Genomic DNA, 27,757 nt, shown 5'->3' on the forward strand with positions numbered 1-27,757 from the left:
CTTGGGCTTGTCCAGAGCAGCTGAAGCTGGCTGCCTTCACCTGGAAAACCTGTCTGGTGGTGGTGGGGTGTGCAGGGAGTGGGGGAGTCTTTCAGGGTCTGCATGGACATTTCACACCATTGTGCAGCCCTGGCCAGCTGAGAGGAACAATCAGTGGCTTTTTATTTACATTATCAAGAGAAAAAACAACCTGGTTGGTGACAGTGACAGGACACAGAGAATGGCTGGAGCTGTGTCAGGGAGGGTTAGCATGGATATCAGGGAAAGGTTTTTCCCCCAGAGGGTGCTGGGCACTGCCCAGGCTCCCCAGGAATGGGCACAGCCTGAGGCTGCCAGAGCTGCAGGAGAGTTTGGACAAAGCTCCCAGGGATGCACAGGGTTAGATTTTGGGGTGTCTGTGCAGGGCCAGGAGTTCAACTGGATGATCCTTGTGGGTCCCTTCCAGTTCATGATAGTCCATAATTCTGTGATTCTGCTTCTTTCTGGTTGAGTCATGGTGCCAAATCTTCTGTGAGTTCATTTCCCTCTCCCACACTCTCAGGTTCAGCCCTGCCCTCGGCTGGACATTGCTCCCTGTCCCCAGGAGGGACCCTGACCATCAGCCGAGCTCTGGGTGGTCTGAGCAGGGTGACCATGTGTGACAGCTGACACCTGTTCCCGGGGTTGGGATCCCTCCAGGAGCAGCTAGGAGGGTCTAAAACCCCAGTTTGTGCCCCTCAGCCCTGCAGGTGATCAGTGGTGTCAGATGTGCTGGGTGGGGACTCTGCAGCCCTCATCACCTCCAGCAGCATCACACAACATCCGAGGGGCTCTGGACCTCTGTCCCATGGGGATTGTGTCCTGACCTGGCCTTTCCACATCTGCTGAGAGGCTGATGAAACATCTCCCCCTCGCCAGGAGCCACCTCTGTGGTGCTGTTTGAGCAGCAGCTCTGCCAGGCTGCCTGTGAAGAGCGAATTGACGGCAGCCAGACTTTGAAGTGACAGCTCCTAATGACTCGTCGAGCTCAGGAATATTTCAGGGCATGTTCCCGGAGCTCCTGCCTGCCTGGAGAACACCAGCAGCAAATCAAGAACCTGCTCAAGTTTCAAATGACAGCCAAATGGCAGCGAGGGGGCTTGAAATGTGACAATAAAGCCATCAGCGGGGGTTTGGCACAATGGACACAGCCCAGGCAGAAAGGGCAATGAGAGTGGGTGTGCAGTGCTCCCCTGGCACTGCCATGCCCTGTGCAGCCCCCAGTGCCCACACACTGTGGGCTCTGCAAACACAGAGCATGTGGATTCACTTGGGGTTGATGTGGAATAAGAAAACAAGGCTTGGGCTTGTCCAGAGCAGCTGGAGCTGGCTGTCTTCACCTGGAAAACCTGTCTGGTGGTGGTGGGGTGTGCAGGGAGTGGGGGACTCTTCGGGGTCTGCATGGATATTTCACACCATTGTGCAGCCCTGGCCAGCTGAGAGGAACAATCAGTGGCTTTTTATTTACGTTACCAAGAGAAAAAACAGGCAGGCTTGGAGAGGGGCTGAGGAGCTGGCTGAGGACTGCACACTGCTGCAGTGCAGCTCACCTCTCACCCAGAGCTGCATCCCAGGCTTTATCCCAGCCAGGTTCCTTTCCAGGATGCCTGTTTGCTGCTCCCTCCGTGCTGCCCCTCAGGGTCTGTGTGTCCCCAAAGGGAACATTCCCTCCTGTCACTGTGGTTCAGCTTTAGCTGTGGTGCTGCTGGGTGCTGCTGTGGGGTTCGAATATTTGATTTCTGTTCCATCCAGTCCCCGTTCCTTCCTCCAAAGCTGAGCAGCTTTGCTAAACAAACATCTCTGTGCCTGGGGTTCAGTGGAACCCTCCTCCTCCTGCTCTGCAGCTGCTGCCCTGTGCTCCCCCTGCCCACACCCCTGCATCCACCACAGCTCCCCATGCCCAATTTCCAGCCCTCAGCTCATCAGGCTCACATTGCTGGTGCCTCTCAATCGAGAGCAAATGAGATCAGCAGTTGGTGGGAGCCTCACGAGGTCTGTTGTAGCCCCAGAGCTGCTGCTCTCCTCCAGCAGCTCCTCGCGCAGTAATCCATCACTGGAGCGCCTGCTCTCCACAGAGCCCGACAGAAACAGAACAATATATCCTCACAAACACTCCTGCTAGAGAAAAATGGAGCAGAAAATGGACAGAGAAGCCTGGCAGTGTCTGCTGGGGTGGCGTGAGCGATGATGGGTGTGTGAGAGTGGAAAATCAGTCCTGCAGGCAGTGTGAGGGAGGTGATCACCATCACCCCCTGCCTCTGGCTCTGGTGACAAAGGTCTGCACGAAGGGGACAGCCAGGGGAGTGGCACAGGGCCTGAGCTCCTCCAGCATCACTTCCATTCACACCTGACCCCACAGTGCACCTCCACTGAGCATTCCCAGCCTCTTGAACTTCCATTCGTGCCATTTCAACTTTGTGTAAACGCAACAGGTAGCTGGAATGACTAATGGCTGCTGGAGCGCCGAGAGAGCCATCCAAAATGTTTTGTTTTCTCTGTGGGGAGTGGGTGGAAGGAAAGCTAAATTACATCTTTGAGATATTAAATATAACTCTTCGCATTAAACTCGGAGTTATCCATGAATCTCTTTAATGACAGTGCAAGCTCCCTCACAGCAGTAAAAGTCAATGTTGCCACAATTAGACCACTATTGTCTTGCAGTTAATAGACTGCTCTAATCATGACTTTGTCATATTATTAATCGCTTTCGGGTTGGACTTTGCTAATTATCCCCTTTGGTAACTCAGTTTGGGCATTAGGAAGTCAGCAGGGACATCAAGCTGAAAGGCAGCTGGACCACATCTCTTCATTAGTTCCCATCCAGGATGAAACAAAAGGGGGTTGTGCTGAGGAGCTGATTTATGAATCTGTGGATATCGTGGTGGGAAGGGCTGGGCTATCCACTGAATGTTTGCTCCTTCCTCAGTTTGCTTTTAACTTTACAGTTTAGAATTTCTCCACTGTTTCTCTGTCCTGCCCTGGGCCATTTGTCTTTGATTTAAAGGCAGTAGGAAGTAGTGAGCTTGTTGGAAATTGTGCAGTTTTGAGCCATTCTGTGAGCCTTTTGGTGAGATTCAATAGCAAGGGGTTTAGGTTTACAAAACCAGTGAAAACACAAACTTAGAAGGGAAGTCAAAGGAGAAATGGGATTGGTTTGGGTGACGTTGAGAGGATTCAGTCTCCTTTGTGCTCTCTGTGTTCCCATTTCTGATCAGCTTCAGGTCTTTTCTGTGGTGTTTTGATAACAAGTGAGTTATAAAATAAGTATATAATAACTACATAAGCTCGATGGCTTATCCTAAACCTATCAGCTCAAGCTGGTGGATCAAAGAATCTTGGAATGCTGAGGGGTTGGAATGGACCTTAAACAACATCTGGTCCCAAATCCCTGCCACAGGTAGGGACACCTCCAGCTAGACCAGGTAGCTCCAGGTCTTGGCCTGGCTTTGAGCACTGGCAGGCATGGATGGTGTTAGTGGTCATGTCCACATCTCCCTGTTCCCTGTTCTGCCTCCCTCCTTGTTACTCAGGCAGGAGCTCCAAATGCATTTTCCAGCCCAGAGTTCCTCTGGGAAGCAGATTTTGCTCCCATGGGGAGACAGACTGGAAAATAACCATGGTAATTTGTGTTTGCAACCTCCCCCTTTTAAGCTTTATCTTTTCAATTACAAGTTGTAATAAGACCAATTTTCCAGTTTCTCCCATGGGAACTGGGCGAGGATGAGGGAGCAGCACTGAGTTTGATGGGACCAGGCTGAGGAATGGCTGGAGCTGCTCTGCACATCTCCCACACCCCTTACCTGATAGCAAAGTGACAAATAACTGTTCATTTTTCAGTGGGGAACAGAATCAAAACAGTTCTTGTAGTGTTTTCCCCCTGGTGGGACATTTCTCAGTGATGATGTGACTCTGTCCCTTGTGACTCTTCCTGAATTAGACCAAGCCCTGCCTCATTGCTGGATGCAGGCACATCCCTCTTCTCCCTCTTTCCCCACACCTTGGATCCAATCCTTGCACAAGGTGGAATAATATAAACCCAGGATCTCATTCTCCCCCTGGGCTGAGGTGTCCTTTTGGCCTGTTCTGTTTTTGGGGGAACTGGCCTCACCTCCACCTGCACCAGGAATACCAAAGCAGCCTCTAGCCCAGGGGCATTTTCTGTTGGATGAGGAATTATCTTGTTTTTACAGTCTCTTGTAAGTTAAAGGACATTTAAGGCATAACATTTTCAATAGCAGGTACTTTTTAGGAAGTAACTGGTATTTTCAAATTCATAAGAGAAAGCTCATTAAATCAATGAAGGTCAGCTCTGTCCAATTGATATTTAAGTTTAATAAGTCACGGGAAAGTCTTGGAGAATTCAGTGTCATCTTCAAACAACCCAATATTCTAAGCAGGCAGATGCTTAAAAACTGTCTGTAAAATCCTGATCCCTTCCACTCGTGCTGTGTGTCAGCTGTCAGAGGAAGGAGTAGGAGGTCATGCATAAAAGTATCTGTGAATCCTGTCAGATCCATTATGAATGCCAGCCCTGGGAGGAGTGACAGGAACCAGGATCTTTCTCAAGCTGGCAACAGGTTTTCTGAAAGGATAATTGATTACTTCTGATGGTTTCCATTAATGAGCCTGGTGTGCTGGCAGAGCCACGCAGCCTATAAAACTCCTTGGAATGGGTGGAAATATCTTTAAAAAAACCCTCTCTGTCACGCAGCAATTCCCAGCAGTGAGAGATTCTGCATTGCAATGATTTCCTTTGTACCAACACAGACGTATTTGCAAAAAGTCCAGGTTCTTGAGCTTCCTTGTGAATGTTTGACGCTGAGTTTCCTGGGCACAAATCCAAGATTTAACTCAAAGGATGGGGAAGTGGAACCTCTGCGCTCTCAGCTTTGGTGAGAATACATTTAGGCAAATCTCAGAGGAAGCTCTGCTGCTGACTGGTACAACCTTATTTATTATTGAATAAGATGGGAGCTGTTTATTCCCCCCAGCAGTGATCTGTGTTTCCACCTCGGAGCTGCAACAGGAAATAAATGACCTGAGCAGGAGGCTGGAAAGGGAAAGAGAAGTTGCAAAAACCTCTGGGTGACGTTTATCCTTCCCACCTGCACCTTCCAGCCCTTCCCTCCGAGTCAAAGAACCCCCAGGCAGCCAGGGAGCTTTGCCTGGAGCTGCTGCTGAATGTGCTGGGCTCAGGAATTTTGTGGAAAAACAGTGAATTTCCTCCGGGATATCAGGAACAACAGATGGCTTCCCAGGCACCGTGCAGCGCTGACTTGTTGGGGTGGAGATGTCACATTTTGTGTCTGGTGCTGCCTGGAGATTTCACTTGCAGGAGCTGATGTGAGAATCCCATATTTGCAGTGGCTGCTGCATTCCCAGGGAGATCTGAGTGAGGTTTGATGATACAAATGTGCTCCTGAGCACTGTGCTGTTGTGGTTCAGCAGTGTTGGGTGGAGATTTTGTTATTTTGTTTGGTTATGTCTCTTTTTTTTTCAATAATTTTTAAATTTAGCTATTTATTCAAGAAAAAAACCCAGGTTTTGCTCATATTTCACACATTTTTCTCAGCTTTAAACATCAAGGCCAGCTTGGATGGAGCTCTGAGCAACCTGGTCTAGTGGAAGAAATCCCTGCCCATGGCAGGAGGTGGAATGAAATGATTTTCAATGTCCCTTCCAACCCAAATCATCCTGTGATTCTATAATTAAACGTCTCATTACAGCTTTACAAAACTAAACTATATGCTCAAAGGGAACAGAAGGTGTTTTATGGCTCCTGTTTAAGGTGAAGCACATCAGGAATCACATGTAGAGCAGCTGTGATGGAGCACAGAGGGGAAATCCCCAGTTCAGAAATGCACAGAGCAACTCCCCATCCCTTGGGGCTCAGTAGGGAATTCACTGCAGTCACACAAAACATTTGTGGCCCAAGAATAAACAGAAATAGGGTGGATAAGAGGTAATGGTTGTTCTATATAAACTTTTGGGCTATCTAGTGTGTTTTTGTTTGTCTTTCTGTCTGGTGTGTTTTTGTTTGTCTTTCTGTCTGGTGTGTTTTTGTTTGTCTTTCTGTCCTGACTTACACTTGGGTAGCTGAAGGAGAGTGGCTTTGCTGGGCACTACGAATAATTCAACAAGGAATCAAGGAATTGTCCATGAGCCCAAAGCAATCCGTGATGGAATTGTCCACAGTCCTGACCCTGCAGCCTGACTGACCTCCAGAGCAAAACCTGGCTCCACCCTCAGGGACTGGTGTTCCTGCGATCCTGAACTTTTGGAGTTTTGGTTTGGTTGGAAACCTGGGAATTAATACACTGTAGGAAAGGAAGCAAAAATAGCCAATGTTTCCTCTTTGTGCAGCACTGTGAATCATTTCACAGCCTGGATGAAGTATATACGTGTATATATATATATATATATATATATATATATATATATTTATACACACACACACATACATATATATATATATATCTTTCGTTTTTCCTGGTTCGTCAGCCACACATACGGAAGCTCTGTCCTCTCCAGAAAAAGACTGAAATACACAACACATGAGGTAAAAATGTCTCAGAGCATCAGAGCACACACACAGCAGAGTGCTGCTCAGAGTGAGGACTGTGTAGCACTTTCTGTACCAACTCCTGCTATGTTTGGTTTCTCTGCATCAGCAGCTTGTGATTATTTTTCCCTTGCTGTTGGTATTTACTTTTTATTCCCCGTGGGCACATCTGGACAAGATGTGGGAGCTGATAGTACAACAACAATCCCCTTCCAGGATGCTGGGAGATGGATTTTTCATTACTGTGCCTGAGCAGCTGTGACATGAAGCGAAAAGGCACTTGCTGTGGTACAGCACCCAAGCTTGTTCCTGTCATGGTATTGTACAGATCTTCTTGATCTCACACTCAGCAGTTTGCTGATGCCACAGAACAAACCAAGGATGATATTTTATGGCCAATTTAAGCATCAGGGTGTAAAACTTCATAGGTCTGCCCATATGGAGACACCCATTTCTCCCCAGGTCTGTCACGGGCTGCTCACTTGGGCTTGGCTCTGGCTCGAAGATCCTGCTAAGATCTCTCCATTAGCTGTGATTTAAATCACTTTGGACCACTTCTTCCTTTTACTTCTGATTTTCTCACCATCTGTCTTTTCTTTTCTTTTCTCTCCTCCTTCCCCACCCCTCCCTGTCACCGTCCTTCTCTCCCTCAGAGCTCTCCGTCAGCCTCCTTGCAGTGATAGTCATAGTGTGTGGCCTGGCGCTGGTGGCAGTGTTTGTGTTTCTCTTTTGGAAGCTCTGCTGGGTTCCCTGGAGGAGCAAAGCCCTCTCCTCTCACCTGGCCGTGCTGCGGGGCGAGGCAGGCGACAAGGACAGCATGGCAGACAAGCTCAAGGACTCGGGGGCCATCAGCTTCCTGGAGGCTGCTGTGAAGATCAGCCACACCTCCCCGGACATCCCTGCTGAGGTCCAGATGTCCATGAAGGATCACCTCATGCGGCGCACCAGGATCCAGAGGCAAACCACAGAGCCGGCATCTTCCACCAGGTGAGGGGTGGGGTGGGGTGGGATGGGATGGGATGGGATGGGATGGGATGGGATGGGATGGGATGCTCAGCCTGGAGCATGAGCTTGGAGCTCATTGGGGTCTGCAGCTTCTTCTGGAAGGACAGCTCTGATCTCTGCTCTCTGGGACAGGGACAGGACCCAGAGAAGGGCTGGAGCTGTCAGGGGAGGGTTAGGATGGATATCAGGGAAAGGTTCTTCCCCCAGAGGGTGTTGGGCACTGCCCAGGCTCCCCAGGGAATGGGCACAGCCTGAGGCTGCCAGAGCTCCAGGAGAGTTTGGACAGCATTGCCAGGGATACACAGGGTGGGATTGTTGGGGTGTCTGTGCAGGGCAAGAGTTGCACTGGATGATCCCTGTGGGTTCCTTCCATCTTAGGCTGTTCCATGATTCTATTCCATGATTCCATTCCATGATTCCATGGGTGGAGATGAGGTGCTCAGTAGGAATGGGGTGATCAGCAGGGACCCTGCTCTGCGAGCAGCTGGAGAGGTGGGAGGACTGTTGAATGGAGCCAGAGGCTCAGATACCATTAGGGAGACTAAAGAAAGCACCTCCACATCAGATTATTGTCCAAAGCTTGGCCATAAACCAATGAATGTGTTAAGTCTGGCTTTCCGTGGCCCTTTTAAGAAATCAGGGATTCAAGTCCTATTACTGCAACTTGACCTCATTGTGTCAAGTCACCCGCATGCTTTGGCCACTTTAATTTTGTTCCAACATGAGAGGCAGGCTGAAGTATCAATGATGTGCCCTGTCAGACAGAATTAGACCTTTTGGCTCTCTCTGGCTGTTGTGGCTCCTGGCAGAAACAATTAGATCAGCACAATTGATGGATTGTTTGCTGCACAAGCCCAGAACCAGCTGCGCTCAGTGCTTGTGCTCAGATGGGGACAGAGACATCAGCATCATCCTCAGGAAGTCAGGGAAAGGCTGCGTGAACCTTGGGACACCTTCTCAGCGTGGATACCGAGGAGAGATTGAGATTGGATGTTAGAAAGGAGTTCTTTACTCAGAGTGGGGTGAGGCCCTGGCTCAGGGTGCCCAGAGAAGCTGTGGCTGCCCCTGGATCCCTGGAAGTGTCCAAGGCCAGGCTGGAGCAACCTGGGATAGTGGAAGTTGTCTCTGCCCATGGCAGGGGGTGGAATGAGGTGAACTTTAAGGCTCCTTTCCAGCACAAGCCATTCTGTGAAATGCAGCATCTCTCCTTGACACAGAAGGCGGTGAATCGGGGACAGGAAAGAGGGATCACAGGGTCCTGGCTGTGCCCCAGCACTGCTGTTTGCCTCGCTGGCCGTGCCCGGGATGTGCACAGGAGTGTGACACTGAGATCAGACACGGCTCAGAAAATTGGCTGCACTTCTCCAGGATTAGTGAGGCACTGATGGCAGCCCCTGTTTGAAGGAGCTGAGCTAAATCAGCACGGTGCCACCTGCGTTTGTGAGCCACACTCTTTTATTTATCCACACTGCCTTTTGGGCAGCTGATTCCCTCTCTGCATGCACACGCTCCTTCTGCTTTTATTACACCTTTCCAACAGAGGAGAAAAAAACCCTCAGCCTGTCTGAATTAGGACAAACAAAGTGGGACTTGGCTGTACGTGGGCAGGTTTCAAACCCACTTTCTCCTTGGCAGGTTTCTCTGATTCACAGCCCAGCTAACTCAGTCCAAAATACCTCCGAGGAACCTGCCAAGGTCTGCAAGCTCCACGTATCACTGGAAGCTAATGCTCTGGCTGTAGAGTTCTTAGTTTGGTTAAATAACTCTATAAACTGCTCTTGTAAACAGCAGATAATCTGAAATAATGCCCTGAGTCCACAGAAAGCTTTTATGCTTTGTTCAGATAAAGCTTTGCTTACACACAGCTTGTGCTGGAGGAGAGCTCAAGGCAAGAGATGCTTCCCGACGAGGCTGTGCCTCCCTCCCTGTCAGCAATTATCTATCAGCTCCTGATGAGTCTGTTGGAAAAGTCTGGAAGCAGCAATAGCCAGCAAAGCCAGGCTGGACAGGGCCTGAAGCAAGCTGAGCTAGGGGAAGGTGTCCCTGCCTGTGGCAGGGGATGGAACAAGATGAGCTTTAAAACCCTCTGAACCCAAACCATTCTGTGGTTCTACAAGTAAAACCTTCTGAACCTCAGCTCTCCACCCACACCACTATGAGAAATGGTGGATTTTACTGGTCTGCAGACAAACTTTTTTCTAAAAGTCCATTTGAGGAGTGCCTGTGGCTCCTGGGAGCTCACAGCCCATCCTCTGATACAGCTCTTTCTATATTGCAAAGGTTGTGGTTCTCAAAAAAAGAAAAAGGAAAAAGAAATTTATTCTTTTTTGCCTTAGTGCCAGTATCTTGGAAATGTAAGGACTGAGGGTGGGAAAAGTTTCCACATGGTGCTGTCTGTGGTTTGGTTAAGGAGTTGTTGGGGCCCAACTGTTCACCTTGGTGCCACAGATGAGAAAACACAGCTGGCGGCAAATACTCTGGAATTGAAGAAATTTAGTTCCTTGCAGGTTTTTGGAGGTGTTACCCTCTGTTCATCCCCATAATGTCCATGGTTTCAGTGCAGAGCTCAGGAGCACCACTGAACTCCTTCTTGGGCTCTCCTGCTTTCCGAGCTCAATAACCCAGGGGAGAAAAGGAGAGCAGTGTCCTTGCAGACCCCAAAAGCTGTTTGTGTCTCCTCCTGCAGGCACATCTCCTTCAAGAGGCACCTCCCCAGGCAGATGCACGTGTCCAGCATGGACTACGGCCTGGAGCCGCCGGCCGTGGCCGAGCAGCCGACCAGCATTGGCCGCATCAAACCTGAGCTCTACAAGCAAAAAACTGTGGACACTGAGGACCCCAAGAAAGAGGCGGAGAAAACCTGCGGGAAAATCAACTTCACCCTCAAGTACGACTACGAGAACGAGACGCTGACCGTCCGAATTCTCAGGGCTTTTGACTTGCCAGCCAAAGACTTCTGCGGCAGCTCGGATCCCTACGTGAAGATCTACCTCCTGCCCGACCGCAAGCGCAAGTTCCAGACGCGAGTGCACAGGAAGACTCTGAACCCCACCTTTGACGAGTCCTTCCACTTCCCCGTGCCCCACGAGGAGCTGGCGAGCAGGAAGCTCCACCTGAGCGTCTTTGACTTTGACAGGTTCTCCAGGCATGATATGATAGGAGAAGTGATCCTGGACAACCTGTTTGAGGACTCAGACCTCTCCCGGGAGACTTCCATCTGGAGGGACATCCAGTATGCCACCACGGTGAGTGCCTGCTGGGCAGGGTTGGGGTTTTCCAACGGGATAAATACTTCCTGAATCCTAGCTAATGGGTTCCTTGGGTCCTGTTAGCCCCAGAGACCTTCAGCCATGGTACAGTTCTCTGCCAGGTGAATGTGACCAGAGTAAGAAAGAGCTCTGGTGAGCCATTACCAGCCTGTTGGTGCTGAGAGATGTTGGATGTGCTGCTGGCAACTCTTCCAGAGCTGGGTTTGGGTCTTTTAGTAGTTGTGTTGAATTCCCTCTGGAAGAGAAGCCAAGTCTCAGAGAGGAACAGTCCCAGTCCCTTCCGTGTCACACGGAGCTTCCAGGAGAAGCCAAGTGCTCACATTGATCACTGAGTGCAGAGCAATGACATTAACCTCTCCATAATAGCTGTCTGCTCCTGCACTGCCCTCCCAGCAGGATCTGGCTGGTCCTCAGGGCCAATGAATGATTGAACTGCTCTGCAGCTGGACACCAAATCAGCCATGGTCATTGTCATTTCACATTGTCATTTCTGAAACTGAAACATGAGACATCCCCACCCCTGTGGCTGAAAGCGTGGGCTCTGTCACATCTTCCCTGGTGACTGGCAGAATGCCACAACTTGCAAAAATCTGTCCTGCAGCTGCCCTCGTAGCTCATCTCCTTCCTGAGCTCTCCTGCTTTCTGTGCTGAGGAAGGAACTGTCAAACAGAAATATTTATTGTGGCCAAAAGACATTTGCTCTGTAACTGCACAGCTTTTTTCTCAGCATGGAGTTCCCCACAAATTGTACCCCTTGGTGATTTCCACCACTGCTCGTTCTGTCTTTGCAGAGTGTTCAGAACTTTCTGGAAGCTCTGTGGAGTCCAACAGGTGTGCACAGCCCCATGTCCTGTGCTGGTCCCAGGGAGCTCAGGGGACAGGAGACACACAGCACATCCCCCTGGAAGGTGGCTCTGGGGCTGGAGCTGGCCTGGCAGGGCACAGAGAGCTTTGGCCCTGCCGGTCTGAGGACACAGGGATGGATGTGGTGCCTGCCAGGCGCCCTGGGGCAGCACTGGGAGCATGCTGGGAGCTGCTGCTGTGCTGCCTTTTGAGCATCTTGCCTGGCAGTGCCATGGGAAGGAGGCTCAGGATCAGCCATGAGGAGAGCAGCAGTTTTAGTTAGCAGGGTGCTGCTCACAGCTCTTGGCTTCCAACCTGCCACAGCCACGCTGTTCTGATTGATGGATGGTAATGAAAGCCAAAATGCTGGCAGAGAGGCAAAGAGGCACCAGGCACATCCGTTCAGCCAGAGGGGAGCAAAGTGCACCAGGTGCGCTGATGCCTCCTGGAGAAATCCTCCTGTTGGTTCTGCAAGGAATAGAGGATGTTTTCCTGGCAAAATAAACTCATTTAATGGGGGAAAACCCCACAAAAGCAGGTGGCTGTTGAGAGGAAAGCCTCCAGAGAAGGTGTGAGCAGAGCCAACCCCATTGCTGTGCAGCAGCCTGGCAGAGCTGCCACAGGCACACCCAGCACCTCGTTGGGCTCTGTCCCTCACCCTCTCCATGTCATTCCTCAGGAATATGCTGCTCCTGGGACATCTCAGCCAGCTGCAGCACACCCAAGGACACTTGTGTTTAATCAAAATTGAGAAGGGTAAATAGAGTTTTCATAAAACCCCAAGAAGGCTCTGGGTACCTAATAATGCATGAGATCAATGGTGTGGGTAAGAGGGTAGGAAAGCACATAAGCACTGATCTGGTCAAATAGCCAGCACTCAGCTCCTTAATTAATGACTGTACAGCTTGTGAATCAGTGAAACATTTTTGGTTTCAAGTCTATTGATTCAGAGCTTCCATTATTTCCTAAAAGGTACTGATATGAATTTTGGAAATGTCCCAATGTCTACAATCTGCAAGAAAATAATGTACCCACAGGACACGCTTTGTATTTATGTTTGCAAAGAAAAATCTCTTGACCTGCTCCAATGAGGTCAAAGAACAATTTATGTTCATTTTATACCCTGAACAAGTCCTCTCAGTGCAAGGAGAGGAATGGAAGATGAGGTGGTGTCCAGAGGGTGCTGTCACCATCTCACCCAGGGCTGTCTCTCCTGACATCTTGTCCAAAACTTCTGCCCTCATCCCTCTCAAACCACCTAAGAACAAAGAATGCATGAGAGAATAGACCCAATCAAGATTTTATATAATATTCATTAGTATTCTGCACGCCTAAGTGGAATAAAGATTTAATCTTTGCCTTACCTGAGAAAGAGCAGGAAATAATTTGGCAAAAACCTCATCCATCAACAAGATCTATTCCCCTAACACTTAGCAAAGCTTTAAGTGCATTTACTTGTCTTTCAAGTTCCATCACTCTACTACTAACAGCTACAATTTCTTTTCAGCAGATCATTATATCACATTGAAAGGAATCAAACACACTGTTTCCGAAAATAAGTGGGTTGTTTGCTCTACAGATGTGGGATCTGTATGTAGAAAATAAGATCTTTTTTTAATCCATTTTTAGAAGGTGTTTAGAAATCTTTCTGCTGACTTCAGATAACGATGCTTTCTAGTTTAAATAAGACATTTGGTTTGTTTATTTTTCCCTGAATTCCCATGGGCAAGGCAATGATGGAAAGGGCTTTTAGGAGGTGTAGTCGATGAAGCTGCAGGTACAAGAAGTGCTAAGAGCCATGTATAAAAGTTATTTGATGGGGGACTAAAAGAGTGAATTGTGTTGGCCTCTGTGTAATCCAAAAGTACCAAACATTTCTGAGTGCCATCTGCTGGTTAATTCCCCACTTTTACTCAAACACACAGCCCCACACTGTGCCATCTCCTTGGAGGCATCTCAGAGGGCTTGGTGCTCCAAACGTGTCACAAATCATAATTAACTGCTATTAAATGGGGCCTTTCATTGTTGTCTTCTGGTTTAAAGCTGTGACCCCTCCAGAAACTTTGCTCCACTTCAGAGAAAACCACTGTGTTACTCAAAGATATTTTCATTTCCTGCAGAAATATTGGGCACCATCAAAGTCATAAACCTCTGTGACTGAATCCATCCCTGTCCAGGGCAGGGGGTTGGAACCAGATTATATTCTAGGTTGCTTCCAGCCCAAACCAGCCTGTGATGTTCTGGATTGATGGCACTAGAAAGTTTCTGAGGAGTTGCTGCAGTGCATAATCAGAGAATAAAACACCACTGCGTGTCAGGAGTTCCTCTTTCTGTCACCTCACCGTGTTTGTCACATTGCAGGGGGAACCAGACACCAGAGATATATGCTGTACATTCAAACACAGCTTGACACTGATGTGATTTCCTTCCTGCATTGATTTGGGGTGAGCTATCCCATCTCCTCTGTGTGAGCAGGAATGCATTCCTGAGCAGGAATGCATCAGCTGTGCATCAACTGTGAGGTTGCAATGGGAAGCACAAACTCCACTGAGGCAGAGGAAGGTTGTCCTTAACCAAATGTGAAGCTGCAACACATTTTTCCCCTTCCCTGTGTTCATTTTTAGCCAAATAACGTTGGGGTGCAATGGCAGCACCACCATAAAGTGTCCTTCACTCCAAATGGCAGAACAGAGGGAATGCTGTGGTTGAGGAGGAGGCACCTGGCTGGATCTGCACTTTTCCAATCAAATGTGTTCTCTGTTTTATTGAAGGAAAGCGTGGACCTGGGCGAGATCATGTTTTCCCTTTGTTATTTGCCAACTGCAGGTCGCCTCACCTTAACAGTCATTAAATGCAGGAATCTCAAAGCTATGGACATCACTGGTTACTCAGGTGGGTGTTTGGGGGCTGAGGAGGACCCTGTTGTGTCCATATTTTCTCCCCTTCCCTCATGGTACCCTCAGTGGATGGTGGGTGAACCACCACAGAAACACCTGAAACAGTTTTGGGTTTGTGTTTTAAGAACAAAAATTTTAAAACAAAATTTTAAAAGTAGAATTATCTGTGAGTTGTTTCCCATCCCACTGGAGGGTTTGCAGGGCCAGAGCTCTGATTCATCTCTTGGGTTGGACACTCAGATCTGTTGCATCCCTCTTAGCCAGAATCACTTGTTTCACCCTAATATCAGGAAAGGATCTTAAATAAATCCCACTGGATGTGTATTTCCCTTTACAGTGGCCAGTAATCAAACCCAAGGCTCACAGCCACCTGAAGATTGGTTGCATTCACAGTTTCAAAGAGCTGACTTGCGAATTCAGCGTGCACAAATTCTGATTTTCATCATAAAAAGCAGTTTCCTTTCCAGACACCAACTTCAGGGTGTTTGAATTTCATTGTACAAAAGGCAGTAACAACAGAGACCTTTGCAGAAAATGTTTCTGCTCAGCTGGAGCTTAATGCCATATGAAATGTCTGAGAATTGAGACCTCAGGTGAAGCCAGCTCAGCCTTTCTGCAATAATAACAATGCAGTGCTGGTTCTCTGGTGCCTGAACCTCAGCTCACCACCCACCCCACTATGAGAAATGGTGGATTTTACTGGTCTGCAGACAAACTTTTCTCTAAAAGTCCATTTGAGGAGTACCTGTGGCTCCTGGGAGCTCACAGCCCATCCTCTGATAAAGCTCTTTCTATACTGCAAAGGTAACAAAACACACCATCAACAGGAGCTCTTTCCCTCTCTCTTCCTCCCTAGATCCATATGTCAAAGTGTCTTTGCTCTGTGACGGGCGAAGACTGAAAAAGAAGAAAACCACCATAAAGAAAAACACACTTAATCCCACCTACAATGAAGCAATAATCTTTGACATTCCCCCCGAGAACATGGATCAAGTCAGCCTCCTTATCTCCGTCATGGATTATGATCGGTAGGTGGGAGGCTCTGGAGAGCTGGAGGGGAGAACATCCCGTTGGGTGCAGATTTTCCTGCTCAAATACCATTTTCCAGAGGGTTTGCCATAGCCTTGATGGCAGAGCTCTGTGGTTTCAACCTGCCTCTGTTGATTTATTGCCACAGTGACTTTGATATTTATAATGATGGAAAAATAGCCGGTTTGGTAAAGCTGGTTCTTGCTTTATGGCATTTCCTTGGGCAAGTGCCATGTCCCCCTTGGTTATTTACTTTTCCCATTTTAGAAAGCAAATAATGTCAGCCTGAGCAGGGCTGGGTGTATGAATTCTGCATTACTGAACTGGAGATTATTCTTGCTGTTCAGCACTACTCACACCTCCTTCCAGCTCCTGTGCCTGGAGTGACCTGCAGCTGAAATAATTTTTAAAATGCTATAATTATTGGCCAGCATGGGGCAGCCACCAGCAGCAGGGTCTGAGCTTTGCCTGGCCAGGTCTGGGCAAGTTTTGTCCAGGTTTGGGCAAGTTTTGGGCCAGGTTTGGGCAGATTTGGGCCAGGTTTGGGCAGGTTTGGGCATGTTTTGGGCCAGGTTTGGGCAGATTTGGGCCAGGTTTGGGCAGGTTTGGGCCAGGTTTGGGCAGATTTGGGCCAGGTTTGGGCAGGTTTGGGCATGTTTTGGGCCAGGTTTGGGCAGGTTTGGGCCAGGTTTGGGCAGGTTTGGGCAGATTTTGGGCAAGTTTTGGGCAGGATTTGGGCCAGGTTTGGGAGGTTTTGGGAAGGTCTTGGCAGGTTTTGGCCAGATTTGGTCAGACTTTGGGCAGATTTGGTCAGATTTTGGCCAGATTTTGGGCAGATTTGGTCAGATTTTGGCCAGGTTTTGGGCAGGTTTGGGCAGGTTTGGGCAGATTTTGGCCAGGTTTTGGGCAGTTTGAGCAATGGATAATGACGATTCTGCTCCTCTGCTGCTCGCCAGGGTTGGCCACAACGAGATCATCGGGGTTTGCCGCGTTGGGGTGAACGCTGAAGGGCTGGGCAGAGACCACTGGAACGAAATGCTCGCCTATCCCCGCAAGCCCATCGCCCACTGGCACCCGCTGGTGGAGGTGAAGAAGTCCTTCAAAGAGGTGTGTGGGGTTATCTCATCCTCTCCTTCCAGCCTGGGCTGGTTCCAGGCATTCAGAGAGCTGCTGCTCTCGCCTGGGATTTTCTGAGCAGAGCTGAGGGAATTTTCTCACCAGAAATGAACTCTAGAAAACAAGCACTTCTGTGTTGCCTCGAAATAGCTCCTCGAGCTCGCTAGCAAGGCTGGGAAGAACTGTATTTACAGATGTGACTGTTACATTTTGGGCTTTTACTTTTTTTTCCTTTTTAAATTAGAGATTGAGAGCAGTAAGGGAAGAGAATGCTGCTCTGATTGCAGAACAAATTGTCCAGGGATATTGCCTATTTCAAGTTTCAATTTTTCTTCCTAAAAGATTTTTCTGTTGACTCATCTCCGAGCCTTTGAGGGAGAATAAATAGAACAAATGTAATTGCTCCAAGCATCTCCAGAGAAAGAGATTGACTTGATGCAGCCCCAGATGATAAAATAGGGCTGAAATGCCTGGGTACCATTTTGACCATCTCTGGCATTTTCTCCCTCCTTGCACTCCGATTTCTCACGCTCCTGTAGAGCTCTTTGGCTTTGCCTGATTTAGGTCATAATTTCTGGAGGGGAGAGCTGTGGAAAAGGCCACACACGCCTCTGACACTTCAAGTATGAGGGAAAAAAAGGCAGCATTTGTGGCCAGTGATACGATGATAAAGGCAATAAAACCTCCCGTTGTGTCTGGGGCTGAGGAGGTATTTTCCCTCAAAGCCACAGAGTAAATCCTTAACAAAAAACATCTCATTTTCCCGTGGAAGTGCAGACACTGAGCTGCACTGGGAGGCAGATTGAGGGCTTTCTGAGCTTCCACAGCAGTGTGAATAAGTGCAAAAATTCCATGTTTCTTTGAATTCTGCTCTTGCCTCCAACAAGAAAGGGTGGGGAGGCACAGGGTGCCCAGAGAAGCTGTGGCTGCCCCTGGATCATTTTAAGTGTCCAGGTTGGACAGGGCTGGGAGCAGCCTGGGATAGTGGAAGGTGTCCCTGCCATGGCAGGGGTGGAACTGAATCATCTTTAAGTTCCCACCCAAAGCATTTTGTGATTAAGATGTTAATTTGTGCTCAGTGCCTTCTGTCCCAGCCCAGGGCCATGACACACATGGGCAAACCTGGCAATGGATATTTGAGCTTAATACCCAGTGGAGATGGAGACATCAGGCAATGGCCACCTGAAAATCCACCCTCCCTCACCTGAGATGTCCTGTGAGCTCACCTTAGACCACTGTGGATCAGCACAGCAATTTTTATGGCTTTACTACACTATTTTTCAGATGCAGGTGGGGGTTTTGAAAGAAAAACTCCTGTAAAGTTTTTGAAAATTGCTAGGAAAAAAAAGAAGAAAAAAAAAAAGAAAAGAAGGCATTATTGTTATGATGAAACTCAGAGAAACCAAGGCAGACATGGAAGATGACTCACCTTCAAAAATATACTTTGAAAACCATGGCTGAGCCCCCAAGACTCTGGAAAAAAACTGAGTGAATCATTTCACCCCCCAGTGCACAGGTCAGGAGCTCTGCATAAAAGGAAAGAAAAAACCCTCTGATCATCTGTTCTGGTATTTCTGCCACAAACTGGTGCACAGAGCCAGCAAGCAAATGGTCCCTGTGTTTATTTGCCCTTTTAGGTTTTAGCACTGCTGTCTGCAAATCCCCAGTGCAGCCTAAAAGAAAAACCAAACAGAAAAGGCACAGGCTCCTGGAGAGAAATTAATGGGAAATGGTATTTGTTGGTTACAAGTCGTTGCATCATCTTTTCCATGATGTGTTTGGGCATTTTTGAAAAGAAATTTGGTCCTTTGGTGCTGCTTTTTCTCAGCTTTTGGGCTTTTCCTCAGCTCTGGAAGGCTGCTCTGTCCTCCCAGGCTCCGTGGGCTGCTGGCTCCCTGTCCCTCTGCCCTGACTGAGGATGCTGGGGGAGAACTGCTGGTCATCCATCCCTTCCTCACCCTTTGTGGGGCTGAACTGGGGCTGTGCTGGCATTCTGAGCCATCATCTTGATCCTCCTCTTTTTCTTCATCTTCATCTTTGTCTTCTTCATCTTGATCTCCATTTGTGCAGCAAATGGAGCGTTTGCTCTGCAGTTGATCCTCGTGATGGTCTGAGTGTGCTCTGACCATCAGTAATGGTGTGTGTGCTCTGACCATCAGTAATGGTGTGTGTGCTCTGACCATCAGTAATGGTTTCTGAGTGTGCTCTGACCATCAGTAATTGTCTGAGTGTGCTCTGACCATCAGTAATGGTCTGAGTGTGCTCTGACCATCAGTAATGGTCTGAGTGTGCTCTGACCATCAGTAATGGTCTGAGTGTGCTCTGACCATCAGTAATGGTCTGAGTGTGCTCTGACCATCAGTAATGGTGTGTGTGCTCTGACCATCAGTAATGGTCTGAGTGTGCTCTGACCATCAGTAATGGTGTGTGTGCTCTGACCATCAGTAATGGTCTGAGTGTGCTCTGACCATCAGTAATGGTGTGTGTGCTCTGACCATCAGTAATGGTCTGAGTGTGCTCTGACCATCAGTAATGGTGTGTGTGCTCTGACCATCAGTAATGGTCTGAGTGTGCTCTGACCATCAGTAATGGTGTGTGTGCTCTGACCATCAGTAATGGTCTCTCTGTGCTCTGACCATCAGTAATGGTTTCTGAGTGTGCTCTGACCATCAGTAATGGTCTCTCTGTGCTCTGACCATCAGTAATGGTTTCTGAGTGTGCTCTGACCATCAGTAATGCCCTCTGGCTGCATCACAGCCTTTTCCCTGATTGAGTGCTTGACCTCAAACCCAAGGCGAGGGAGGCAGGATGGAATTGTCCCTTTGATGTTTAAATGGAGGCATGGATGACTGGAGCTGTTTGTCCCAAGCACCCCCAGATCTCCCCACGCTGTGGTTGGGGATCCAGTCCCTTCCCACCACTCAGCAGGAGGAAAAGTGTGAGAATGTGGGATTTCTTTGTGTACAGCCCTGCCTGGGGCACCTTGGAAAAACTTCAGCCAAGAGAAGGAGTTTCCACCGTATTTTGACTACAGCTCAGAATCACAATTTCAAGTGTATTTACCAGGAAAATGTCCCCAGAGATGTGCTGTTCCAGGAGGATGGTCTGGCCCTGACCCCCTTACCCTGCCACAGCAGGGATGGGTGAATGGATGGATGGATGATGGATGGATGATGGATGGATGGATGGATGGATGGATGGATGGATGGATGGGTGGATGGATGGACAGATGAACAGAGGGATGGATAGAGATGGATGGATGGATGATGGATGGAGAGATGGACACAGGGATGGATGGATGGATGGATGGATGGATGGATGGATGGATGGATGGATGATGGATGATGGATGGATGGAGAGATGCTCATGCCCATGGGGTTGAACCAGCAGCCTCCTCCTGTGCTGTGGCCATGGGTCTCTGTCCACCACGAGGACCTGGGCAGCTCCAGCCTGTCCCAGGAGCCACAGAGCTGTGCCAACATGGCCCAACCTCTCATTTCTGTGCCAACAGCAACCTGATCCCTTCCTCCATGAGCTGGTGCCACTCCCTCATCACTTGGTGTGCTGGAAAAGGCTCCAGCGAAAAGGGAAACACTTCGGATGCACATCATGTCTTTGGCTGCTCCATATTTATCAACAGTGAATAACAAACCATAATGACTGCACTTCTCTAATGACCACCATCACTAAAGAGAGAACATGGAGAACATGTGCAAATGAATCATTAATTACAGGCTTTTAAGCGCTATCCTCCTCACACAGATGTTCAGAAGGCGAGGCTCTGAGCAGAAAGGGAGAATCCCTCTTGCTGCTGCACTGTGGGGTTGTTCTGACCATAAATTCTTCCCCTCAGCACAAGCTGTTCCCAGTGCTCAGCCCCAAAGTCCTGCTGGCAGGTGGACACACCCTAGCCGTGTTCCTCCTGCATTCCTCCATATGCCCACCAGCCAGGTTAAGCGGTGTGCCTATGAAGAAAAATTAAAATTACAGCTTGTTTTTCCAGAGCTTCAGAAAAAAGGAATTTTCCCTGTTATCTGAGAGAGACAAACCCTGATATCACCACGTCGCATCATCAGCGCGATGCAGAATGGGCCTTTGATGTTGCCAAGTGCCTCTGACATCCAGCAGGGAAGCATTTATTTGCTTAAAACATTGCTCCAGATAAAAACTGATAACTCTGCTGAGGGCCAAGTCATGCCCATCGTGAAGAATAACCACTTATGTTTAAAGATAAGCCCTCCCAGACTTGTGGGCTTGTTTGACTCTGATTGAACTGGTCCCAGTTTCTGACTGGTAACTGCACAGTGCATGGCCCACCTTTTCTGCTTAAATGAAGGAATAGCATCTCTGGTTCCTCTCTGGTCCTGTGGACCTATTCTTGGAAGAGTTTTTATCACATTTTTGGAGCAGCAAAGTTGTCATTGTCATGCAGACAGCGCAAGGCAAAGAGCACGGGGAAAACTCTGCCAAAAGCCCATTTCTATTTTAATTTCTGCAATCTGTTGTTTTATTGGCAATTCTCATGGGGAGGTTGTATCCATATTAGCAATTCCTCAGGGATTTTAGCCAATATATTTGACATGAGAAACACAGAAGAGTTTTCTTACCTTGAGGCCGCTGTCTGGCAGGATGAGCTTCTCAGCTTCTCATTCATTAATTCCTGCTCAGCCCTGATGAAACACAGCCTGCTCAATGCCAACCTGTGCAGTGAGTTATTTACACTGACTGGTCCTCCTTGGGGAAGGCAATTGCTCAAATTGGGCAAATTTTTGACCATGCCAGACCCAAGGAGCATCTGTTTGCCCTGCTCAGCCCCTCTGTGAGCACCAGGCTGCCATTCTCTCATCTTCATTTGCAAAGGCAAGGGTGAAATCTGGTTCCCCAAGCGAGTTTCATCCCGAAAAATGAAATTCGTACATGCTTGAGCATTAATATCAGCCAGAAAAGAGTTTCTGCCTGTGCAGGAGGGGAGGGAATTGATCCAGGCAGTGGAAATTCTGCCTCCCTTTGTCTGTGGGAGTTGTCTATCATTTGTCATTGGAATTTAATAAAACAAGATGGTGAGATGGGCAAGTGCTCAAAAGCTTCAGGAGCAATGGGTTTGAATTATGATAATAGCCCCCCAAGGCAGATGACGAATAATTTATGATCCCCTAAGCATGGCAAAAAAAAATGTTTGCTCCGTCCATTGAGTCTCTGATCTGATTTTCCCTTTGAGAAATGTCTCCAGTGCTGTGGACAGAGCTGCTGTGGAGTAAAATTACCAGACTGGAAAGACTCAAGTAGTTTTGAGATTAGACAGTATTTTTAAACCGAAAAGACAACGGCAATAAAGCAGGGAAGAGCCGAAAGCTGAACTGAGAGCATTTTGTCTTCACAGCACACAGATACTGTTTATTTTCCCTTTTTATTTATTTTTTTTCATGAGGAATCCTCACAATTGGGAATTGATTTACAAAGCGATAAAGCAAATTGTTCTGTAATTCCTCCTGAGCGGTTGAACACAGGAGTTGCATAAACTGGAATTTGTTGAGCAGATGAGAGCAGGGCAGGGCAGGAGTGGGATGGGATGGGATGGGATGGGATGGGATGGGATGGGATGGGAAAGATGGGAAGGATGGGAAGAGAAGAGATGGGATGGATGGGAAAGATGGGAAGGGAAGAGATGGGATGGATGGATGGATGGATGGATGGATGGATGGAGGATGATGGATGGAGGGATGGATGGATGGGATGGAGGGATGGATGGATGGATGGATGGATGGATGGATGGATGGGATGGAGGGATGGGTGGATGGATGATGGATGGATGGATGGATGATGGATGGATGGGATAGAATAGGATGAGATGGGAAGGGATGGGATAGGAGAGATGGGAAAGGAGGACACAGCATGGGATGGAAGGGATGGATAGGATGATGGGATGGAATGGGAATGGAATACTGACAAAGAGGAGATGGATAACATGGGATTTGGGAATGATCCCAAAGAATCTCTCCTGTTTCCACAACTTCTTTTCTCTCTGTCCCCCAGTGGCACGGCCGGGCGGCGAGCTTCGACAGCCAGGGCTCCTGTCCCTCCCCCAAACCACCCCCCACGCCGTGATCCGGAGCAGGGCGAGGAAAATGGGACTAAACCAAGTAATTTTTGCACTTGGCCTTCAGTCTCAGTGGTTGCTGACGGGAGGTGGCAGCAGAGGGACTTTCCGGTCTAGTTGTTCCTGCGTAAGTAAAGGTAGAAACCCGTTTTGTGGTCAAATATGTTTTTGTCTAATATGTCTCCCAAGGTGATGTTATTTTTGTGGCTTTTGCTGTACGGATCTGTTTCCAGAGGGAGAAGGTAAACTGAGACACGTGCTGGGAGTTTGGTCTGTAAAATAAGGTGTAAAATAGTTTTTAGTGTGTGAAAGGCTGGAAAGGGGCGAGGATGTGACTGCAGAGAGCAGAGGTGGCCAGGACAGGGGACAGCAGCCACCGGGAAAGCCGTGGCAGAAGATGGGAGAGACTCTTCCAACCCATCCTCGTGGCCAGCCCAGCCCTGCAGAGTGTCCCTGGGTTTTCTGTCCATGTAGAGGTGTCCATGAGCTCTTAGAAGTTTGTGCAGTGTGTACCCCATCATTCCTTTTGCCATATAGAAAAATGCTGTTGATTCCTCAGGAGGGAAACCCTGGGTTTTCCCCCTCCCTGTATCTGAAGTCTCCCCAGAGCTATTTGCATGAACAGTTTCTTCAGCCCCTTTTGTAGCTGCTGCTCATCCCCCAGTGCATCCCCACCTCATCTGGAGAGGAGGGAAAGGCATTGCCACAGGTGGGATTTGGAAAAAAAGGGGGAAGATGTGACAGAAATGGGTGACAACCCTGCATGAGCACTGGATCTCTGGTTTTTCTATCATCCCTGTAATAAAAGGTGACCCAAGAGGGAAAGGGAAATATACAGACATGAGCAATACTAAAAAGAGTTTTCCAAACTTTTTTCTTAAGACTGTCAGCACTTCCTTAAAGAATAAAGTTTCTCAGCCCAAGCCTTGAAGGAAGGTCAAGTTCTGGGGAAAAAAAAAAAGAAGCTTTGCTGGTTCCTTGGCTGCCGAGGTCAAAGATGAAGTTAGAATGTCCCAAGTACTGGCTTTGCAGCTAAATCAGCTGATCTTTATCAGCCAGCTGTGGATTTTGGCCACTTTCTCATCCTGGCTTTTTCTCTGATTTAAGAAACGCATCAGTGATGTTTATTCCACCCTAATTAAATCAAGCAAAAGCAAATATTTTTGTTTTAGAGGGAGAATTTGCGAGCGAGGCAGCCGCTTCTCCTCCCCTCAGGTTGGCAGGACTGTGCTCAGCAGCCCCACTGCTCAGGTCAGCTTCAGTTCCCATTTTCCTAAATGTCACCACGTCACCCCTGGCTGCACATCACGACTGCCAGCCAGGGGTGTTTGCATTGCTCGGGGGTGAGATGAATCCTCTGCTCAGTGAAGGGTAAATACATCATTCCTCATCACACCTTGTGTCTTAATTCTCTTTGTGTGCCACATGCTAGAGGAGCAGAAACTCAATAAAATTATTTTATTTGTAAGCGCTGCCCTGCCTGGTGCAATATTTCCTCTGGTGGAACTGTGGATTGTGGGGTTTTGGATGTGCAGGGATCCCAGTGGGTAAATAAAAGGTGACAATGACAGAGCCTGGCACGGGATGGGGCTGGGCAAGGGCAGAGGGTGGCATTTGGAGCAAACAGCAGCTCTGCAGCTCCTGGCTGGGCTGGGACAGTCACATCCCCTGGGGAGAGCTGAGCACCAGCAGCAGCAGCAAAAAGTGGATTTCAAGCAACAAAAAAGTGGTAAAACCCCATTAGTTTCCCAGCACAGAGCGTCCTGTGGGCTTCTTCTGAGGAACAAGGGGAGGACAACCTTTCTGAGAACATTCCCTCCTCGTGTCCAATTATGAGAAAGTTTCTAGCCATTAAAACTAATGGGCTGGGTGGGTCAAACACTGACCAGGAGCCCCTGGACCTTTGCCTGAGCTGGAGGAGCCTCGGGGGAGCAGAGCTGTGAGCTGGCAGTGCCTCTGGCAGGCTGGCAAAGCAAAGGGCAAGCTGTCCCCAGAAGAAGCCACAGCAGTCCCAGCTGACTGCACTTGACAATCCCTAATTGCCCCAACCCACTCCAACCCTTTTCTTCTCTAATCCCGGCTTTTTGGGTTTTGGCGTGCTCTGTATAATCTCCATCTTTTATCCATTCTCCTTGTTATCGAGGATTTAGTCAAAACATACGTGGGGTTTGACACAAAGCTGCTATTTTTAATCCTCGCTTCACACAGATAATCAATTTCCACTCAATACTGGCTGTCACTTGCCTTGCTGGAAAGCTGGATCTCATATTAGTGAATAACACCCACGGCTGGGTGGCTCAGCCCCCCCTGCATTTATGTTTTAAATAAAATATCCCTCAGCCAGGGGATAATCAGCACATTGTGTGTTTGTCACAGCCACTCGGGGGGATTGGTCACACTCCTGCAGAGGAGCTCAGCATACCAGGGCAAGCATTTCCCTTTCATCCAGGGAGGGGTGGGAGCTCTGGGAAGGAGCTGAGCCTGGCACAAGTGCCATCCTGAAATTAACTGAGCTGTTTTCTTGCTCCTCGCTTGCTGCCCTCAACCCTTTAATAGCAACTCAAGGAGAAATTTCAATTATTTCCAAGCAGAATAAGGAGGGTCACCCCAGGGCCATGTCCCCCAGGAGGGGTGGCCTTTGTGGGGCTCCTCTGAGCCTCCCTGCAAAGGGGAGGATGCTGCAGCAGCAGCCACAAATAAATAGTGTGTTTTATTGAGCACTGCAAGCAAAATAAACACATGGAGCATTCCCAGACCTTCCTTTTATTTGTTTTCCTCGTTTCTCTTCTGTGTTAGTCTCCCAGTCTCCAGTTTCAGGCAGGACTGGCTGGCTGCAGGGAGGGGCAGGAGCACTGAAGGGCCATGGAGTGACTGCTGGTTCAATGTGGGGACTCAGGGAGAAGGGAAATCCCACGGGTTCTGCTCATTGCAGGGAGCAGAGGGCTGGGAATTGTCCCAGCCTTGTGCCCTCCCACCCTGAGAACAAAACAGTGTTTGAGAAAAAAGTGGGAAACATCCAGTAGGAAGAGGGTTTGAGACATTGAATCCCAGAATGGTTTGGGTTGGAAAGGACATTAAATCCCATCTCATCCCACCCCTGCCATGGCAGGGACAACTTCCAGGCTGCTCCAAACCCTGTCCAGCCTGGCCTTGGACACTTGCAGGGATCCAGGGGCAGCCACAGCTTCTCTGGGAATTCCATCCCAGCCCCTCACCACCCTCACAGGGAGGAATTCCTTCCCAATTACCAGCCAGGGTAATATCCTCCAATATTGGCTTCCCACTGATCACATTATTGTGTGATGGGGTTTTTTTCATGCATCAGCAACACATTTGTTTGGCAGGGAGAAGAATCTTGTCATAACAACTTATATTTAGTCTCCAAACGTGGCCTTTAATTGCTAATTACAGAATGCTACTCACAGGTTGGCAAATCACACACACCAAAAAAAATCACCAGTGAGGAAGAAAGCAACCAGGGGTTTATAAGGGTTTAAGAAATAAACAAACACTCTATCTCAGGGGGAAAAATAGCAGCTAAGACATAAATTTAACCTCAGTATTGATGTTGATGGGGTGTGTGTGTCACAGCAAGGTGACACAGCAAGTGTGTCACTGTGTCCCCATGGGTGGGAATCACTTATTCTGCAGGAAGATTTGGGAACAAGGCTGTAAACCCTACCTGGATACCAGGAGGTGGAGGGAGGGACTGGCAGATGGGAGGTCTGGGGCTCTGGGTAACAAACCCAGCTCTGTGCAGCTCCCTGGGATGCTGAAGCAGCAGGGAGGGCAGTGCAGGGACACAGGGGACATTCGTAGCTCTCACAGCCACTGCTGCCACTCCAAAGGGTGACTCAGGGTGGACAGACACCGGTTTGTGGGGACACAGGCAGCTCCAGCTGCCCTGCACCCTCCCTGGGCCCAGCTCTCTGGCAGGAGCAGCTTTGTGAGCTTTGTTTTCAACTCTATTCCATTTCTTCCCAAACCTTTCATTTACACATAATCCTTGATTAGCCTGTGAAGAGCATTCAATCACTGGGCTCAGTCCCAAACACATCCCAACCCTCCTTCAGCCTTCACTTCAAGCAGTGTCAGTCCAGATAATTTTATCTTTGCTTGCAAGATAATAAATTAGACAGAAAATTATATATAGCTCATTGGAGAAAATTACAGCCCTGATCCTCGAGATCCTGATCTCAGTCCTCTGTTTGTTCTTCACTTTTACTACTTCTGTTATTTGCCCTCCTAATCGCCTCTCTAATTAGGCAACCCCAGACTTCTCCATCTCATTTTGCCAGAGGTTTTCTCCCCTGAGGCTCTCATTGTTCTTCCTGCCATTAAGATTATCCATCAGAGCAGTTGTGCACTTATTTCAATGCTGGGTCAGGGAGCTCATTTCTGCTCCTAATGCATCACACCAGCATCCTCTCCTTGGGACTGCAAACCCTGCCTGTCATTTCCCAGCTCCTGGATGAGCAAACCCAGCTGCTGCTGGGGCACAGAATGCTCATCCCTGGATATCCCAGGAGAGCTGGGGTTGGGTGTTCATCCCTGGATATCCCAGGAGAGCTGGGGTTGGATGTTCATCCCTGGATATCCCAGGAGAGCTGGGTTATCCCTGCAAGAGGTGCCTGCTGGGTTGGGACAAGGGGCAATGGTTTTAAACTAAATAAAGGTGGATTTAGATGGGATTTTGGGAAGGAATTGCTCCCTGTGAGGCTGGGGAAACCCTGGCACAGGTTCCCTGGGGAATCAGTGGCTGCTCCATCCCTGGAAGTGTCCAAGGCCAGGTTGGACAGCACTTGGAGCAACCTGGGTTAGTGGAAGATGTCAGGGTTGGATCTGGATGAGCTTCAAGGTCCTTTCCCACCCAAACCATCCTGGGATTCCATGATTCCTGTGGCAAGAAGAGGTGACACAA

The 27,757-nt window shown here is 48.7% G+C and overlaps 1 protein-coding gene across 1 annotated transcript in view; it reads left to right on the forward strand.

Annotated features, from left to right (window-relative positions):
- Positions 1–24,304, forward strand: part of SYT6 (synaptotagmin 6) — a 35,521-nt gene extending 11,217 nt beyond the window's left edge. Inside the window, exons 2-7 of the mRNA XM_085082854.1 lie at positions 7,234–7,567; positions 10,272–10,830; positions 14,469–14,589; positions 15,451–15,622; positions 16,580–16,730; positions 22,773–24,304. Of these exons, the coding sequence (XP_084938980.1) occupies positions 7,234–7,567; positions 10,272–10,830; positions 14,469–14,589; positions 15,451–15,622; positions 16,580–16,730; positions 22,773–22,844 (1,409 nt within the window). The 3' untranslated portion in view covers positions 22,845–24,304. The remainder of the gene's footprint in view (positions 1–7,233; positions 7,568–10,271; positions 10,831–14,468; positions 14,590–15,450; positions 15,623–16,579; positions 16,731–22,772) is intronic.
- Positions 24,305–27,757: the final 3,453 nt, after the last annotated feature.

This window comes from Lichenostomus cassidix, chromosome 26 (genome assembly GCF_008360975.1).
Source record: "Lichenostomus cassidix isolate B80296 chromosome 26, HeHo_3.0, whole genome shotgun sequence".
Classification (NCBI taxonomy): Eukaryota; Metazoa; Chordata; class Aves; order Passeriformes; family Meliphagidae; genus Lichenostomus; species Lichenostomus cassidix.